Source organism: Myotis yumanensis, unplaced genomic scaffold (assembly GCF_028538775.1).
Source record: "Myotis yumanensis isolate MYYU_CA2020_CCGP unplaced genomic scaffold, mMyoYum1.0.hap1 SCAF_8, whole genome shotgun sequence".
NCBI classification, from domain to species: domain Eukaryota; kingdom Metazoa; phylum Chordata; class Mammalia; order Chiroptera; family Vespertilionidae; genus Myotis; species Myotis yumanensis.
Window position 1 is genome coordinate 35,753,122 of NW_027223759.1, and position 19,926 is coordinate 35,773,047.

The window sequence follows — 19,926 nt, forward strand, 5'->3', positions numbered from 1 at the left end:
AATGGAGACTCAGTGGAACTTGGTCCCTTGTACCAAGATCACACTGGCTTCCCCCATAATTTCCAAATTTATATTTCTTGTCTTGTGTGGTTAATTTGCGCGTCAGCTCTTTCTCCAAGTCTTTGAACCCGAGGCCATGCAGGCTGTGGCTTCACAGAGTGCTGGAGAAGACAGTGAGGTGATGCAGGCTCAGGGAGGGACGCAGACACAGAGCTGTGCCAGCCTCAGGCCAGCCCATGCAGCCACAGTGAGGGGGTGGCCAATGCAGTATTAATGGTGAAATTAGACCTTGGTCCTGGAGTTCGGCTAGGAAAGAATTCAGAGTCAAAAACTGATTATAAGAGAAAGTTTACTTAGAAGTCACAAAGGTAGAGGAAGTGAGCCAGGTGGGCTTTGTGGACTCAGAAAACTGCATTACAGAGGCAGAAGGGGGGCCCTTGGAATTTAGGAGAGAGAAAGGCAAAGTGCATGCCTTGAGGGAAAGAAGGTGGAGGAAAGGTGGAGGAGAGAGAGAGAGAGAGAGAGAGAGAGAGAGAGAGAGAGAGAGAGAAGAGAGAGAGAGAACCTGCTCTGGGGAAGGAGGCACAGGGTGCCCTAGAGAGTGCTGGGTCCTTCACCTCAGGATTTGTATCTGGAGGTGTCAGGGGAGGATCTCAATAGAATATTCATCAGCTTTCCAGGTGTGTCCTTTCAAGGCCCTGGTCTCTATTGATTTTGGTTGGTGCTTGGGTAGCCAGTCATTAGCCATTGCAGCTGGTCCTGAGGCCTCATCTAGTTTTGCTGCTTTTCTGGGGCCTGGCTGTTATCTCTAGTTTGATCAAAACTCTTGTCTCTGTGGTCAATAAACCCCAGGCTTTGTTCTTAAGATTATTTGATTTGGGTCAGAACCTCAATGTCCTGGGGGTGGCGGGGAGGGGGGCCTTAGTGCTTAAGGGAGTGGTTGTTAGAGGGCTCCTATGAGAATCCTATGAGGCTATTCTCCAGCCCCCTGTTCCTTTTCTGAGGGGGTATAAACCATGTGACTAGTGCTATGGAAGGGGAGGAAAGGTCACCCTGGGGCCAGGCTCTAGCCTAAAACACTTGTTTTCCCAGTTTTGCCCGTTGCTTGGCACCCAGGGCTTTCTGCGTGGTGACCTGGACCTGGCTTCTCATTCCAACTCTGCTCCCGTCTGTCTAACTGCTTGTGTCACAGGGACCCACTTTACAGCTGCCCCTCCTCCCAGGGAGAGGGCGGTGGAATGCAGAGTCCAGCTAACTTCAGGAAACTGCTGCCCACATCCCCAAAGTGACCATCCGATAACGACACAGAAAGTCAGATGACATGAAAACCCACACATGGACAGATGTGTCAGCCTCCCCATGTTGTGCAGAGTCTAGACGGCACCCTGCCCCCTGGGAGCCTGGGTGCCCTTGAGCCCCTGCCACTGGGAAAGCACTGGCCGTGAAGAGATGCCCTCTGGCACACTCCTCTTATGGAGGGCGCCACTGAAACCGGACATGAACGGGTCCAGGCTGCCTGTCACTACTTGAGCCAATTAAGCAGAGCCAGGGTTAAACCATATGTGAGTGTTTGTTCCAATGCTGCCGGCAGTGTGGGAGGGTGGCAGGTCATCCATGGAAATCTGCTCCAGCACCTCCTACTAGCCCGCTGGGCACATAGGGACGAGGAGGAGAGGCTGCATGCAAGGGGAAGGAGGGTGGTGGGATGGCTGCGGGGTCTGTGGGCTGTGTCTCCTTCCAGGATGTTAAAGTCCGATAATAGGTAGTTAATTGTCAATGGTGTTAAAACCCAGCTCAGCCCGTTCCTGGGACCCTGGGACCAGAGAATGGTTAGCATTCCTGAGGCAAACCCCCGGAGGGGGTCAGGGTCCAGTCACAGCAACCAAATCAAAGTCCGTCCTGTCCTCGGCCTATTCTCAAAATTCATTTTCTTTTCTGAGCAATGGACCCATCGGGGTCCCAAGGTGTCTCTTATAGTTTACCAGGTCTGCTTTTCTTCTTACAGCACATCCTCCAATTTCCCAGTGTTGGTAAGAAAACCTCCTACCTATGGTTAGTCAGGTGAAAATTATTAAACAACTGTGTTCCTCTTCTTCTAGCGGGCCCTTCCCCTCTCACCACTGCGGGCTCTCGGGGCTCTGCCACTCACAGTGCCACCCGAAGTGCCTGACACTCCACCCGGCTCCAGGTCTGGGAGGACAGCTGTTCCTTGAAGCATCCCCCGGGCACCTGCTGGGTATCGCCAGCTGGCAGCCATCACCTCTCACAGAAATTCATGGAGGAAGCTCCCTCTCCCCGCTGCTCTCCTCCAGGTGGTCCTCGAGTGGAAGGCCCAGGAGTCATGGCCCCTTTCCTCCTACAGGCAGCCTGGCCGGTTCTCACTGTCACTCTCAGCCAGCCCCAGCCCCAGCCCTACCCCTCACTCAGGCCTGGGTCCCCGGAGGGCTGCAGCATGGAGTGTGGCAAGGGTGAGGCCACCCCTGCACTAGGATACACCCCTGCACTGGGGGGCACACAGGGGTTTCCTGAGAGTTCTCTTCCCAGCCGCACCTGGAAGGGGCAAGTGAGGCAGGATGGGCAGAGGGTGTTTCTGAGCTGGGTGGCCAGAGCTGACCACTCTGAGGCCGATGGATACATGACCTCTGAGAGTCATTTGCTAAAGGCGGTTCCAGAGGGGCCTTGGGCCATAGCCCCTCAGGCAGTGTGCACTTCTGTCCTGAAGAGGGTCACCAGGCAGCACCCCACAACTTCCACTACACCTGCCCATCTTGACAGTACAGGTGCCCCGAGCCCCATGTTGCAGCCGTGGGCCTGTCCCCTCTCCATAGGCCTCTGAGACTCGAGGCCCTGGCAACAGGGAATGCTGGCCTAGGGTCTCTGGGTTCTCCTGCATGTGGCTGGCTTGCTGCTAGCCCCAAACCACACGGCCTTCCTGTACGGAACTCCCCAGCCCGTGTCAGTCACAGGGCTACTCGGGTGGAAGGAGGAGCACGGCCCAGCCAAAGCGGGCCTGCATGTGAGGCTGGAGGCCCTGCTACAGAGCTGAGGCCAGGAAGGAAGTGTGTGCAAGGTGTCATGCACCACAGGCAGGGGTATTGGGGGACGTGTAGGCCAGGAGGGAGGCTCTGGGAGGTACCGCCTACCTACCAGATACCTCAGAGACGTGCCCCACCCACCGGAGGAGAGCATGAAGGTGGTGACCACACAGCCTTGGGGCCAGACCCAGCCCGAGCAGCCTGGCTGTGTGCAGAGTGGCCGCAGCCCAAATCCTCAAGGCCCTGGCTTCCCGGGTTGGTGAGTACATCCCAAGTCAGGCCTCTCACTCTGAAATTTATTTATTTAATCCTCACCTGAGGATATATTTCCATTGCTTTTTAGAGAGAGTAGAAGGGAGGAATGGAGGGGGAAAGAGAGAGAGAAACATCTGTGAGAGAAAAATTGGTTGCCTCCCACACGTGCCCTGGCAGGGGCTGGGGATCAAACCTGCAACCAGATACGTGCCCTTGACTGGGAATCGAACTGATGACCCTTTGGTGCACGGGCCAGAACTCTAACCACTGAACACACCAGCCACGGCAGGCCTTCCCTCTGAAAGGCCCGTTCTGCCCTCACCTCGCTGGCCACCACAGAGGGCTTCCAGGAGCAGGTGTCAGCTGGCCCTCATGCCTCCTGGCTAGTCCCAGGCTGGGGCCACGCCTGAGTGTGGCAGCAGGTCCTGAGCCCTGAGGTCTCCCAGGTGTGGGGCAGGGCCCTGAGCTCCTGAGGAAGGACCATGGGCCAGCTCTGCCGCCCAGAGGAGTCTGGGGGCCCCACTGCTGGGGCCGTGGGTGGATGGCACTGGGACAGGCCCACATGGCCCTGGGGGGACAGGGTTACTGTGCAGGGGCCTAGGTCAGCAAAGGTCCTAAACGGAGCTAAAGCCTTCGGTCAGGAGGCCCAGAGAGGAGCCCCTACAGAGCCCCCTGCCTGGCAGGATGCCACTGGGTAGGGCGGGGCAGCTGGTTGGTCCACAGTCTTCAGGGGGCTTAAGTGGAGCCCCTGGGGTTAGGAGAGGGGGCACCCTGATCCAGGTTGTGTGGGAGCCCTGGGACTGGCACAGGAAGTGGGGGGGCGGGGAGTGGGAGAGAAAGTTGGAGGGGGTGGAGGAAGGGAGGAAGAAGGGAGAGAGGCTGCAGCATTTCCCTCCCTGCCCCCAGGACAAACAGCCTGCTGAAGCTCCCACCATCCTCCCACCTTCTCGGGGGGGCCAGCCATGGTGCCTGTGGCCGATGGCCCTGGGAACAACTCTCACAGCTGCAGCACAGACAGGGGCACCCTGTCGCAGGCGGCGACCATCGCCTCCATCTGCCTCATCCTGGTGCTGGGCCTGCTGCTCAACAGCCTGGCGCTCTGGGTGTTCTGCTGTCGCATGCGCAGGTGGACGGAGACCCGAATCTACATGGTCAACCTGGTGGTGGCTGACTGCCTGCTGCTGCTGAGCCTGCCGGGAGTCCTGCACACGCTGGGCCAGGCGGTGGGGGCCCAGGAGGGCCCCCTGTGCAGGGTCCTGCAGAGCTTCTATTATGTCAACACCTACATGAGCATGTGGCTCCTCACAGCCATTGCCACCGACCGCTATGCCGCCCTGTACTTTCCCCTGAGGGCCCGGGCTTGGCGTGGCACCCGCCAGGCTGCCCTCACCTGCGCAGCCCTCTGGCTGCTGGTCATCGGGGCTGTGGCCCTGCCCGTCGCCTGGCTGCGTCCAGGGGAGAGCTTCTGCTTTGGGCGGGGTCACACACGGGGCCCCAAGGCTCTCATCTTCTCCCTGCTCCTCTTCCTCCTCCCGCTGCTCATCCTGAGCTTCTGCTCCAGCCAGGTGCTCCGGCGCCTCCACCGTGAGTGGACTCGGGCGCAGCCCCAGGCCACCACCCCCATCCTCAAGGCCCTCTGCGTGGTGATGGCCAACCTGGCCACCTTTGTGCTCTGCTTCCTTCCACTGCACGTGGCCTTGCTGGCCAAGCTCGTGGCCCAGTGGATGAATGCAGCCTGCCCCACCATCCAGAGGGTGGCCACCTTTGTGCAGGTGGCCTCCCGCATTGCCAATGCCAACTGCTGCCTGGACGCTGTCTGCTACTATTTCGTGGCCGCAGAGTTCCAGGAGGAGGTGGGGGCCGTCCTCGCCAGGCCCTGGCCTTTCTGGGGAAGGATGCCGGGTGCTCCTGCCTGTGACCATCCCGACCTGGGCGCCCAGGGGGAGGCAGCGGAGGAGAGGGGCACAGGAGGGGGCCCCGCACAGCCCTAAACCAGGAGGCGGGAGGCGTCCCGGGCCCCCACGGAGCCACACTCTTCCTGCTGCCACAGTGTCTGCAAGAAACAGCTTCCCTGAGCGCAGCCTGACTTCGGTGCTGGCTCAGAATGATGGGTCCCGGAGTCAGGGCTTTCCCTCTGCAAATAGAATTTAACCAAAAAATCAAAGGACTGCCACCACATGGATCTTTTCCCTCAAAGCCCCGCTTCTCGGGTGCTCTCTCCCTTGTCCAGCCCGCAAGCTCCGTGGTGCAGTGACCCCATTTTCGCCAGGTTGAACTCCGACCTCCACCCTCCACTCTCTGAGCACTGGACGTCCTGGAGAGGGTGTTACAGAGAACCAAGACATTATTTCTTCTGTCACCTCCAGATCATGATAAGATACAAAGTCTACTGAAGTTCAGGGTCTCCCAAAGCCTCCAACCATTGCAACATAACCCGACTAGGTCCCAGGGCCGCAGGGCAGCCATGTCTCCACTCGGCGTCCCATTTAAAGAGACATAGCCGTCAAATGAGTTTAAAGAAATTCTTTTTTAAAAAGGTTTAACTTGGATTCTTGAAGAGCCTCAAAGAGATCGCCTCCCATCCCTTTGGGGGTGCCACTCAGGCCCCCTTTCCTCCTCACCCCACCTCCTCAGCTCCACCCAGAGTGTCCCCTCTGCTCGGCGCCTCTCAGTCCCTCCCTCAGCGGGCTCAGGCCTGATGCCTGAAACTTCAGAAGCTGCAGTGTGTGAAGTTCCTCCCACTGGGTCCTGAAAGAGGGCCCTCCTGTGACTCCAGGAAGAGGAGGGTCCTTGGAGGAGAGCCCTGAGCAGCAAGCGACCAGCCCCCCCTCACCTGTCCAGCTACGCTCAGGGCAGTGGTGAAAACAGTCCTGGCTCTGGGAGGCGGTCGTCCCCCACGAGGCCGCTGAGTGTGGCCCAGTGGCCCTCCGCAGCCAGAGCCCAGGCCTGACTCTGGGAAGATCCTCCTGGCTGCTCCATGGAGACCTCCCTCACAAAGGCCCGGGGAGAGCCAGGGGCCTTGGGCTCCGGCTGTTGGCAAACTTGTGGGAGGAGCAGGGCTCAGCTACTGTGTCCTCACCTTGCCTCAGCACCCTGGTCACCTTCCAGGACTGATCCTTCTGGGGAATCGGGTGCCAGAGGCCCAGGCCCCCCCAGCCTGGGGAATTCTGGGGCACAACAGGCTGCTGACTGAGGGCAGCCAGACCAGACCCATGCCGAGGAGGGGCCACCACTCTTGACAGGGAACTGATTTCACAGTCTCTGTGCCTCAAGCCCTGGAGCAAAAGCCTGGGTGCTGTCCCCGGTGCTGCTCATCTTGCTCCCAGGCCTGCGTCCGGCACCTGGCAGAGAAGGGGGTGGAGCGCTGGGTGGAGGAGCTGGGCCAGGTTGAATGGGATGGAGGGGTGGAGGGGTGGGGGGAGCCTGCTTCACACCCCCTCGGCTCCTTGGCAGAGTGGGTCTGGGTGGGGGCGGGGGTAGATACATGACACGTTCCCCTCCAGTGGTGTATGCTCTGTGGGGCCGAGGTCCACGGATCCAACACTTTCTCTCACCAAAGAGTATTCTGGGTCACAAAAAAGCAAGGAGTGCCCACGCAGCTGTGTCCAGCTGCGATTAAAGTTTTACATAATCAACGAAGGGAAAATGAATCTTCACTGTGACCCAAACCAACTTCATAAAAGTAACGCGCCGAAACCGGTTTGGCTCAGTGGATAGAGCGCCGGCCTGTGAACTGAAAGGTCCCAGGTTCGATTCCGGTCAAGGGCATGTACCTGGGTTGCGGGCACATCCCCAGTGGGAGATGTGCAGGAGGCAGCTGATCGATGTTTCTCTCTCATCGATGTTTCTGACGCTCTATCTCTCTCTCTTCCTCTCTGTAAAAAATCAATAAAATATATTTTTAAAAAATAATAAAGTAAAAGTAACGCACTCAACGGAAACATGGCCAAAGTGTGAACAGGCAATGCAGGGTGTGGAGACCCAGGGGTGTAGGCCCCTGGCACCCCAGCCTCCCTCCCGGGCAGGGTGGCCCTCCAATTCCAAGAGCCGGCAGAACAGGGTCTGGGATGGTCTTAGGCCATTCCCACTGATAGAACATGACAGGCCGGGGGGCTTAGAAGCAACAGGCGTTTATTTTTTACAGTCGGGCACCGGAAAGCCGGCATGGGAAGGATGCCGGCATGGCCAGGTTCTGGTGGGAGCCACTTCCTGGTTCACAGCTGCCCGCTCACTGTGACCTCATGCAGCAGAAGGGATGAGGGAGTTCTGTGGGGCCCCTGTGCAAGGGCACTGAACCCATTCATGAGAACTTGTACTCCACAGCTGCCTACTCCCTACCTGAGCCTGCCGTGGCATTGCTGGCCTCTGCGCGGAGCCCGGGTGCTGGGCCAGCAGACACAGAGTCTGCTCACAGAATAGCCCTCCAGGGGCCCATGGGCGTCCTCGAGCCGGCTCCCTGAGTGCATGTTCAACGCCGCCCTCACCAGCTGTCTTCTCTCAGCCCATCTTCGTCCCGGGGACCCTCAGATCCAGGGTCAGCCTCATGTAGGTGCAGCTCCAGACATGACTACACTGAATGCCTGTCCAGGTAACTAGAGCCAATGCCCATGATTCGAAGTCTGGAGATCACAGTGTCCCGGAGGACAAGAAGCTGCCCTCTCCCTGGCCTGACTCCTGGAGCCAGACCCATGGCACCTTTTGCAGGTCCCCGCCAGGACTCCTGGGCCAGGGATGATGAGGGGCCGAGGTGGGAACTCCCACCAAGCACCCCTTTTCAGTCACAGCATTTTGGGGCAGTCGACAGACATGAGCAGAGCCAGGCCACCAGGGCAGAAAGCCCCAGGTGCGCAGCAAGGGACAAAACGGGGAAAACACGAACCTCGTCCCCAGGTTCTGCCCTCCCCCAGCATATCGCTGTCATGTGGTTTACACCCCTGACCTTTCATATCACTGTCATGCGGTTTATTCCCTGACCCTTTCCTTCCTAGAGATAGCATCTAGGCCTCAGCTGTATTTCAGCTCCATGCCCAGAAAGGCAGCAAAACCAGACAAGCTACACCTTGGCTGCCTCAGGACCAGCTGCATTGACTAGTAACCCCTGCCCGGGTGCTGACGGGTCAGTGGAGACCATGACCCTGTAAGGACACACCTGGGAAGCTGATGAATATTCTATTGAGACCCTCCCCTGAGACCTCCCTAAGATTCCCATCTGCAAGAGAGATGACTCCCCTCTGTGCCAAGGGGAGCACACCGGTGCCTCTCCCTTCCCCCTTCTTCTCTCTAAGGCAGCGGTTGCCACTGGTGGTCCATGAGGTCCGAAAGGTTGGTGACCGCTGCTCTAAGGGACCCCAGGAGACCAGGGGAGCAATGGGCATCGGCAGCTCATCCAGTCTTACCCTCAAACCTGTCTCCAAGGCCCCCTTTTCTCTGACCTCCTAGGGAGGCAAAGCAGCCTAGCCTCGGCTCCTGTGGCTTTTTCCATGCTCAGCTCGTCCCTGTTGCACTGCCCCTGGTTTCATAAACACCCCATCTGAGTGTGCTTTCGCTGCTGCCAGTAAACGCTTGCTTTGCTGCACGGTGTCTCTTGACTGAAATCTTCCTTCAAGACAAGGACCGAGGTCTCGTCATCTTACTGGTAACAGAAGAACCCACTCTGCCTGCTGCTTTCGTGTTGGGGTCCAGCCCCAGCAGGTCCAGGGGTCCCCAAAGGTGTGGACAGAGTCGGCGAAGAAGGAATGACACAGAGACAGCATTCAGTTGATCAGCAGCCTAGCCAGGATCTCTAGCCAGGAACTCCAGCCAAGTTCTGGTTAGGATCTCCAGTGAAGTTCTGGCTAGGATCTCCAGCCAAGTTCTGGTCAGGATCTCCAGCGAAGTTCTGGTTAGGTTCTCCAGCCAAGATCTGTAGCCAGGTTCTGTCCAGGATCTTTTGCCATGTTCTCTCGCTAGGTTCTGTCTCTAGGTTCTGTGTCTAGGTTCTCCAGCCAAGTCCTGTCTCTAGGTTCTGTCTCTAGGTTCTGTGTCTTGTTGTCTTGTTACATCTGTATTTATACCAGTTGATTTTAATCCTGTCAATTTCTATTGCAAAGGTTAGGGCGTTTCTTATCTCCATTCCAGGGAGTAAAGATTATGTAGCTTAAGGGTGATTGTTTGTAGTTAAAGTGATTAACTACCCGCCTGGCACTTAGTTAAGAGGTTTTATCCCCTCCTTAACTTCAGGGAAAAATCCCTACCTGGGAAAACAACCTTTCTCGGAGAGGTGGCCTTGGTTAAAACACATAGTGCTAAAGGGAGCAAACATAGTAAGAACAGTATGCCATATACGCCAGGTCCCTTGAAACAGCAAGGATGGACCGGCTCCCGGCACTTTCGATCAGAATGACCCTGAGAAACAGCCCCCGGACTTGCCCCTGGAGTGCCCCTGTCTGTGACACGGAGGCCTTGGTTCCCGTCTGTGACATGGAGGTCAGTTCAAGAGGCTGGCGGTTGCCCCAAATGGTCACTAATTTCCCTGTCAAATGCTGTGGCGGCTCTGCCTCAGACTCGGGAGGTTTTGCCCGGCTGGGAGAGCCCCAGCAGCAGCCTGTCTCGGTGTTGGCTTTGGGGCCTGGAAATGAGGAAGGATGTGATAAATAGCCGCCATCTGTGACATCCAGTGGCGATGGCTCTGACGAAACAGTCACTGGGTCAAGGCTGCGGCCAAAGATCCTCAGGAAGGTGCTGGCAGCTGGCGCTGAGTGAGTTACTAGCTGGGTCGGGTGGGGCCACATCTTAGGAAAACGTTGCGCAAACAGCAGCCTCACTGTGGCCTCCGGGCCTGTGGGAGATGACTTAGGGCTCCGATCAGACGCTGTTGGATGGTGGGGAAGGTGGGTGGGATGAAAGCTTGCCTTTCGCTGGACAAGACTTGGTCATTCATCCACTGGGCCGACGGAGGACGCTGGATCAGTCACAGTCTCCTACTTGCATCACAGACACAGAGACCTCTCCTCCAAGGCCGACTTTCTGGGGACCCCGGCAGCAGGGCAGTGGCGTCAGAGTGCTCCTCCAGGCTGCAGGCACCCGGGAGCAGGCGGGGACACATCTGTGACGTGAGAGCCGCCCTCAGTCGCCCGCAGCACAGTCGTTCTCACAAACAAAATGCCCTTGGTCCCGTTTCGGGTCTCCACCTCCCTGGTCAGCTCGGCACCGTGGCCTGGGGACAGCCAGCTGTGCTCCAACAAACCTTCATTTACAAGAGACGGCAGGCTGACCCTCGCCTGCACCTCCAGACCCGGCCGGCGCTGAGCTGGGGCACCGCGGCTAATCTGTGTCGTCTCCTGGGCTGGTCTCCTGACAGCAGCATCAATGACAGTGCACCCCAAACCCTTTTTTAAAACGGAAACGTATTGAGGTAACATTGGTGAATAACATACATTTCAGGTGCTCGAGACAAGTCCACCTCCCTGCACTCTGTTGAGCACCCCCCACCTGAAGTCTAGTCTGTCTCCCTGTGTTTGGCCCTGTGACCCTCACTTTAATGCAGTGCAGGGCCTGCCTCGGGCGCTGAGAGGAGCCCGAGTTCCCCATTAGCCCAGGACACTCAGCCAGTGGATTTAGGGTGACTCCAGCTCAGAGACTGCACCGCGGGGCACAGACGTGAAGTGCAGGCCCCGTTTCTGTCCCGGGGCTGCTCCTGGGGCCTGAGGGCAGTGGATCTCCTGGTGGAGGTTTGAGCCCCTCCTGTCTCCGAGCAAGCTGACTGGCGTGGTGCGGAGCCCACCACAGATTTGCTCTCCTGTGAGCCAGTATGTGGCCTGAGCTAGAAGCATCTTGGTAGAGTGATTTGGTTCCCTTACTAGAGTCAAGTCCAAGTTTCTGAGACGGAAGGTTGGATGAAAATAGGAGGGAGCCCGGGGAAGGAAATCTACCTTTTGAAGTGTTTAAAGGAACAGCGATTACGTGTTTGTCGGTAGGTCCCAGGGACAGTCACAGCAGGGTTAGTAACGAGAAAGACGGGGCTCTTGGGCCTGCCATCTGAGGGGAGCCCCACCTGGAGCGGGAAGGGGTTGATGGGGTGAATTAAGCCTGTGGCCTCAGTGCTTTGTGGGTTGTGGACCCCAAAATATTAGTTACTCCACGTGGGGAGGAGCTGATCAATAAGCCTTTGCCATTCCCCGTGTCCTTGCTGGGACGACGAGGCAGGCAGGGGGTTCAGATCAGAGAACCTGGGATAGGGACGCATCACGAGGCTTCCAGCAGAGGCCTCACGGTCTCACGTGTGTCTTGGAGGAGGTTAGTCTGGCCACACGGCTGCACCACTGAGATGGGGCAGGCAGACATCACAAGATTCCCAGGGACAGCAGGGGGACACCCTGCATTCATCCGGGGTGACAGGGCTGCCCTTGTTTGGTGCAGGTATTGAATGTGAGAAGTGGAGGAAGCAGGTGCAGAGGGAGATGCGGGGATGAAAACGGTGGGGGTGGGAGGTGAGGGGTGCTCCCCTCCTGCCCACTCTTGGTCCCTGAGGCCTGTTTCTACACCCTCAGCGGGTTTGGGAGTGTCACCTGTGTTTCCCACATTTTCATGACCCTCTCTGAGTGCTTTTTGTTCCTCAGACCACTGCCCCTGTCCACACCATGTTCATCTGGCATCTGGCCGCTCCCGGGGAGGTGACCGGGGGCTTCATCAGCGTCCCCAATCACACAGCGTCCCCAATCACACAGGACGGACCACCTGCACAAGTGCAGCCTGCTGGGCAGGCACCAGCAGGTAAGTTCAGAATTCCAGGTGAAAAAAGACAGAGCCTGAACTGCCAACGCCACGCATCATGGGCAGGAGGAGCCTCCGTGCTCCCTGGCCTGGCTGGTGCGTCTCCGGCCCGGGAGCAAGTCTCTGGTATCTCGGGGGGTGGAGGTTGCAGTGTGGCACACTCTCAGCTTCTGGTTGTGAAGCCACAGGCAGAACTGCCACTCATGGGGCCACACTCACACCCGGTCACAGGTGGGACACTCAGAGCTGAATCCCAGGTCAGAGTCCTGGCCGGTGGCTGTGGCTATAACTGACCACCTCAGTGACCCGCATGGACAGTTACTGGCAGTGTCGGGTTCTGGACGCTGTGCTGTGCCCTCCATACAGAAGAGCCTCCTCGGCCATGGCAGGTGCCCAGTACCCCAGGTTACAGTGGACAGACCGTGCCAGCCTCATTCACAGGATCATTCAGGGTTGCTGGGGTGAGGCCTATTGTCCTCCAAGTGGTGTGGACTTTGCCCCCCTGCCTGGTGGCACACTCTGGAAGTGCTGAGAATTGAAGGACAGCTGGATGCCCACGACTGGGTTCACGTCCCATGGCAGCCAGTGGCAGTGGGCTGAGCCAAGGGGGCCCACGGGGGCCCAGGGTCAAGCCGTGCAGGCAGGGCCTCCAGCTGCCAGGTCTCAGGCCCTGCCCTGCCAAGTTCTAAACTGCCCACTGTCTTCAGTTCCAACTGTCCTTGCGAGTGGCCAGGCAGGGGCTGAGGGCAGAGGTGGCTGGGAAGGGGTGACTGTTTGACTTCTAAGGTTCCTTCCAAATGCAAGACCAGACCTTTGAGCAGGGGAGGGTAGTCAGGGGTCCTGGACAATCTTTGTCACCCTCATCACTTGCTGGTGGGCCTGGCTGAGGAGTGGCAGTTTGACCTGGGAGCTGGTTCAGGGCACTTTTCCGAGTTGAGGTTAGGGTGTGTCCCAGGAGAGGGGTCAGGAGATAGGGCCTGCCCGTGCAGGGTCACGGCTGAGCTCAGACCCCTCTGAGGTGTGCTCTGGGAAACCCTGTTCTGAGAGGGGTCACTTGGGGTCGGAGAGGGGCTGGAGAAGAGGGGTGCCTTGGGGAAACCAGTTTGAGAGAGGACAGTCCTTTGGCAGGATAGAAAGAAGCTAGGAAAATTCCTGGGCAAGTGGAATGGGAAAACTGAGACGAGAAAATTAAACAAGGCCAAACCGTTTGGGCAGCTTGCATCCAGCTAGTGAATTGCAAGACCTTATCTTTCCCAACCAAGAGCAAACGATTCATATCCTCCTCCCCAGCCAGGGAATATATAACTTCAATCACCCTGGCCTGGGAAAATAGGGAACAAAGACCCAATTAATGCCATCTGTGCCAGCTATATCCTAAGACAGATGGAGTTGGGGAATAAATAACAAAACAAAAAAACCTTAAAACCAGACATACCTTATAAAAGTAAAATAGACCAAAGAATAATCCAAAACTCCCCTATACATGCATTTTGATGCATCAGCATATTAAAAATTCACCTGGAATGCTGATGAATATCCTGGTGAAACCCTCCCCTAAGAGTCTCAATTGTAGAATAAAAACAGGATAGAAAGCCCTCAGAGATTCAATGCAGGCTCACTCTAGGGCACACCCATGCCCCTTCCTGGGCAAGAACTTATTTCTAAGGGTCCCCACACGACTTGCAACCAGGGGAGCAGTGGGCAGTGGCAGCTCGACCCAGGCTCACCCCGGTCCTGTCCTCAAGGCTCCCTTTTCTCTACTTCCCAGTGAGCTGAAGCACCTCGCCTGCCGCACTGCTTTCCTACAACATTTCTAGAGAACCGACTCGGAGTAACACCTACGCCAGGGGTCCTCAAACTACAGCCCACGGGCCACATGCAAATACAAATATTGTATTTGTTCCCGTTTTGGTTTTTTTACTTCAAAATAAGATATGTGCAGTGTGCATAGGAATTTGTTCATAGTTTTTTTTTTTAAACTATAGTCCGGCCCTCCAACGGTCTGAGGGACAGTGAACTGGCCCCCTGTTTAAAAAGTTTGAGGACCCCTGATCTAGGCTCTTCCTGTTGTTGCTTCTTCCCTAATTTCTCCCTTCGTTTCCTTGTCCCAGCATTAATTAACATGCTCTCAAACCCATCTGAACTGGTATTTCGAAATCTTTCCGACACGAAGTCAAGAACCCACACATTACAGGCTGGCCTGAGGCAGACCTGCTCCGGGCCAGGCCCTGTCCAGTGACAGTCCTTGTCCAGAGCTGGACTCAGGGCTAAAGGATGGGGTGCGGGTGCTGGTGGTGGCAGCGTCCACAGAGCAGGTCCCCCAGAGCCACCAACACATTCAATGATTCAATTTTTTCCCAACTTTGTTTAAACTAAAATTTAGTTGACCAGGTTAGTCTTATAAGCAGAGTTAATCCAACCCTTGTTCTACCCCGAAGTTCTGGGGCCTGGAGAGCCGACCACACCCAAATACCCTCTTTCCCCTCCAGGGCAGGGGAAGGGGCTGCACCGGGGGTCCCCTTCTATGCGAGTTCCATTGGGAACCACAGCCGTGGAATCATAACAGTGTCTGACATCCGTGTGCTTGATCAGTCATCACTCAGCCACACAGTGAGACCACAGGAGGGATAAGTCACAGGGGCTTCGTCACTCAGTCACACAGTGAGACCACAGGAGGGACAAGTCACAGGGGCTTCATCACTCAGTCACACAGTGAGACCACAGGAGGGATAAGTCACAGGGGCTTCGTCACTCAGCCACACAGTGAGACCACAGGAGGGATAAGTCACAGGGGCTTCGTCACTCAGCCACACAGTGAGACCACAGGAGGGATAAGTCACAGGGACTTTGTCACTCAGCCACACAGTGAGACCACAGGAGAGACAAGTCGCTGGGCTTCATATGAGAACCAGATGCCTCAGTGTCTGGATCAATAGAAGGGACTTATTAAGTAGTAGTGATAAAAACATCCCATGTGCAGGGTCTATAAACCAAGTAAGATGGAAACTACTTATGAATGAGAGTCACACTGATAGAAGGTACATTTACAAAACATACCCCAAACTGTAATTCTGTCAGGCCTTCATTTGAAATGCTATGTGATCACTTACATAATAAAATAAAATCAAGGAAAAAAAATATTTTAGAAAACAGAACGACACTCTTGCTGTGCTTCTGGATTATTTTATTACACAGATCAGCAACAAAATAGTGTGCTTGCTCCCTACGAACAGAATGACGAGGAAGGACCCCACAGAGTCGGGTCCAAGTCACCTGCAGTTGCAGACGTTGCCTGAGAATCATTATCTAAGTAGTCTCCGTGTGAGCCACTGAACAACCACGTAGGAAAAAACTAAAAGAGAAAATGTCAGTAGAGAGAAGCGTCTGGCGGTGGCAGCCTCACCAGACAGCAGGGCGACTGGTGCTGGGACTCCCTGACATGGCCGCCTATGCAGCTGTGACTCTGCGGCCTTGTGATGCGGTCCCTCTAGAAGCCACTGTCCGGTGGGGAGGATGTGGGAATGCCAGGGCTAACGCTGGACAGGAACTGGGCTGTGGAACGGAGTTCATGTGCAGTGAAGGGTTTGCATCCTTGGTACCTGACTGGATATGGGGGCCTTGTGTGGGAACTGCTTCCCGCTCCTGACTCGTAGAACAGAGGCCTGTAAACCCACCCTTCCGCAGCGCCGAGCGGCTGTGCTGAGCGGGGCCCAATGGGATGGCCTGAGCCCACAGAGATGGTGAATTTGGAAGTCTAGAGCATCCTCTGAACAAAAAGGGTTAGCACTCTGATGAATGCCATGTGAGACTGTACAGTACTTGGCCCTGTGTGGAGTAGATGGCCTCAGGGCAAAAGTCGGTGAGCGCCACCCAGTGGTGACCACTGGGAACCACACCTGAAAATTTCCATTTGAGCCACTAGCTGGCTGTTGATGGAGACCACTTTCAAAGGACACAAAGTAATCCTGAAACCTGAAGTCTCCAACGTCTCCAGTGATGCCAGAGAAGATGGGAAGTGTATATGTTTATACAGGTGCCCGGCAGCAGGGGAATGCAAGCAGGTACTCATGTCCCTGAGCAGGGCGCCTCTGTCCCCCGCACCGACTTTGGAACCGCTGAGGAGCTATGGGATTCCACTCCAGGGACAGGGTCCTGCGAGCAGCTCTGCATTGACCAAGTGCTGCCTGGTTTGTGGACGGCAGCCCGGGTGCTGATCTCCCAGCCCCTGAGTGAGTCCCTGGTCCTGTGGCAGCGGTGCTGGGCGCTGGGTGCTGGACAACGTGGTGGCTGGAGCTGGGCCTGGGATGCTCAACTGGACGCTGGACATGCACTTTGCCCCCACCTGGCTTCACCCCTGCCTCGAGCGCAGAGAGGCAGTGATGTGGCCACCAACCAGCCACAGCCTACTGGCCATCCGGGCTTTTAGCTTCGGGCTGGTCCGGCCCGTGCACACCTGCTGTGCCCCTGGGGCGCCTCACCTGCACCAGGGCAGGAGGAGAAACCAGGCCATGGCCTGGGAGCCAAGCCCGAATGTGCTGTGGGGCCCGGGGCAAATGAGAATGCAGACCTTCCGCAAGGTGGGAAAATGGGCCCTGAAGGGATTAAAACAGAAAGCCTTCCCCTCGAAACACCTTGTTGCTGATCAACCAGGACAGGGCTCACAATGGTACGTGAGCGACAATGTACACTCACGCGGCTGGTGTGACTTCCATGGACTGCAATAGTAACACTCGGTTAATGAGCCATCTTTTTTTTTTTTTTTAAATATATTTTATTGATTTTTCACAGAGAGAAAGGGAGAGGGATAGAGAGTTAGAAACATCGATGAGAGAGAAACATCGACCAGCTGCCTCCTGCACACTCCCCACTGGGGATGTGCCTGCAACCAAGGTACATGCCCTTGGCCGGAATCGAACCTGGGACCCTTGAGTCCACAGGCCGACGCTCTATCCACTGAGCCAAACCGGTTAGGGCTAATGAGCCATCTTGATCGATCCTGAGATTGCCCTGGCTTCCTTTTCTGCAGATTCATTCATTAGGTCATCAAGATGTAAACTTTCAGCAATGTCATTTTTGGTAATCTAATCGAAAGCAACACCAGCCACTCTTGGCAAATGTAAGATTGCAGATCATTTAGACAATTATTAAGTTCAAGAAGGCTGAAGGCTCTTTCTGTGATGGGACCATGACAGGTCCCCCCAGAGCATGTTAGAGGCTGTGAAATTATTTTGAAACATAAGTTTTAGTACATTTAGAGCTGATGATTCTCACAGAGCAATTTAAAAAACACTATACAAATCAGTTTTGAAATGCAAATCTATACAGTGCCATTTTAATCTTCCCTCTGAGATTTCTTCTAATGTGGGGATCATATAAGAATCTGATTCATGATCTATACTAATAAAAGCGTAATATGCTAATTAGACCAAACATTTCTGGATGACCTTCCGGATGTCCTTCCAGACAAAGCCATGGTGGTGGGGCCAAGGCAGAGGTGGTTAGGGGTAATCAGGCCTGCAGGGGAGAGCAGTTAGGGTGATCAGGCCAGCAGGCAGGTGAGCGGTTAGGAGCCAGCAGTCCCAGACTGGGAGAGGGATGTCTGACTGCCTGTGGGATCAGGTCTAAACCAGCAGTTGGACATCCCCCAAGGGGTCCCGGATTGGAGAAGGTGAAGGCCCGGCTGAGGGACCACCTCGCCCATACGAATTTTGTGCACTGGGCCTCTAGTTTACATATAATTGAAAACACTTGTTTGTAATGTTATCATTGTATCTTGAAATATATGGAAAAAATAACTTTTGCCCTAGCCTGTTTGGCTCAGTGGATAGAGCATCGGCCTGTGGACTGAAGGGTCCCTGGTTTGATTCCGGTCAAGGGCACATGCCTGGATTTTGGGCTCAGTCTCCAGTGCAGAAGGCAGCCAATCGATGATTCCCTGTCATCACTGATGTTTTTCTCTCTCTCTTCCTCTCCCTTCCTCTCTGAAATCAATAAAAATATATTAAGAAAAAATAACTTTTAACTTCTATGTTAGTAATTGGTTCATCAAAACTTTATATGAACATTGTATTCTTTTCCATCAAATGCAGTTCCTTAAATTTAATTTGTGTTTCCAATCTTAATGGATGTTCCTTTACATTGCTGATTGCATCTAAAATAGAGATTCTAGCTCCTCGAATCATTCTGAGAATTTCCTGATTGACAGGCTTTATTGCAATGTCCATGTGCCCGTTTTTCTTGTACTAATTTACTGATGATGTTTACTGCCTGAGCATCAGCAGTTTCTGTCCTGGAAGTAGTTGTGCAGAGACCAAAGGGACTTTGGGGACAGACATGCCAGCCGCCTCCCACCTCCGACCCCGGTGCTGCCCCGTGAGGACCCCTCTTTCTTGCAGGGGTTGCCACCTCTGCTCTGCGTGCTGCTGCTACAGTGACCGCCCCTCCCCAAGCACCGCCTGCTGGTCCCACACAGGCCCTTCTCTGAGGGAGCTGGTGGCCCTCACCACCCTGTGCACTCGCTCAGAGCCCTCTTCCTGGAAGCCCTGCCCAGCCCTCTGGAAGACACACGGCTGACTCTCAGGCCCTATGCAAGGTGCCCGGCTCCCTTACTATCAGGGGGCCACTCCAATGAGGGCAGGAGGCTGGGGTTCAGACAGAGCAGCCGCACTGCCAGGCTGGGTCGGGGAGCCCAGGGAAGCGGGGTGGGGGTTCTCTCCTGGACCTTCCCTTGGTGGAGTCCCAGGGAAAAGCTGACCAGGACCTGTCCTTGGTTCTCCCTCCTGTCCTCAGCTGGACGATAGGGAGGGGCCTTGGGCTGGATGGGGCTCCAGGACCCTTAGCTGAGGGGCCTTTGTTCTCTTGGGGTGAAAGATTCCAGATCCACGCTGGGGAGGAAGTGGCTGAGGGGTGGGGGATCTGCCCTGAAGGCCTTGTGATTGGCAAGGGTTCACCTGACTTTGAGGACCTGCTGCCTGAGGGTCAGGGTGCTGGTGGGTGAAGGGGTTGGGGGCCCTTTGTCTGGCCCACTCCCCTGCAGCCTCAGGCTCCAGCCACCATCCATAACCTCCCAACAGATTTCAGGGTGTCCTAGCCACTCGGAACCCCCTGGGCCGCGGGTGCTGGGCGTGTCCAGGGCAGCCCGGAGCCCTCTATGGGAGACTCTGCCTTTGGGTCTCCCCAGGCCCAGGTTGCCTACCTGGACTGTGGCCTTTCCTCCTCTGTCTTTTTTTTTTTTTAATTGTTTTATTGCTTAAAGTATGACAAAGAGTATTACATTTGTCTCCTTTTTTCCCCCGCCCTTGACAATCCCCTGGCCTCCCCTACCCCCCAGTGTCTTATGTCCATTGGTTATGCTTATATGCATGCATACAAGTCCTTCGGTTGATCTCTTACCCCCTGCCCCTTTCTGCCCCCTTACTCTCCCCGGCCTTCCCGCTGTAGTTTGACAGTCTGTTCGAGGCTGCTCTGCCTCTGTATCTACTTTTGTTCATAAGTTTATAATGGTCTTTATTATCCATGAGTGAGTGAGATCATGTGGTATTTTTCCTTCATTGACTGGCTTATTTCACTTAGCATAATGCTCTCCAGTTCCATCCATGCTGTTGCAAATGGTAAGAATTCCTTCTTTTTTACAGCAGCATAGTATTCCATTGTGTAGATGTACCACAGTTTTCTAATCCATTCATCTGCTGATGGGCACTTAGGCTGTTTCCAGATCTTAGCTATGGTGAATTGTGCTGCTATGAACATAGGGGTGCATATATCCTTTCTGATTGGTGTTTCTGTTTTCTTGGGATATATTCCTAGAAGTGGTTTCCTCCTCAGTCTTACCTTTGATTCTGACGCTGTCAAGAAGAGGCGGACAGACCTTGTGGAACGATGGGGG

At 55.4% G+C, this 19,926-nt stretch overlaps 1 protein-coding gene across 1 annotated transcript; it reads left to right on the plus strand.

Moving 5' to 3' along the window:
- The first annotated feature begins 4,252 nt into the window (after nt 1-4,252).
- LOC139015467 (G-protein coupled receptor 35-like) lies at nt 4,253-5,281 on the plus strand. Its single transcript, XM_070423255.1, has one exon. The coding sequence runs from the start codon at nt 4,253-4,255 to the stop codon at nt 5,279-5,281; it is 1,029 nt and encodes a 342-aa protein (XP_070279356.1).
- The last annotated feature ends 14,645 nt before the right edge of the window (nt 5,282-19,926 follow it).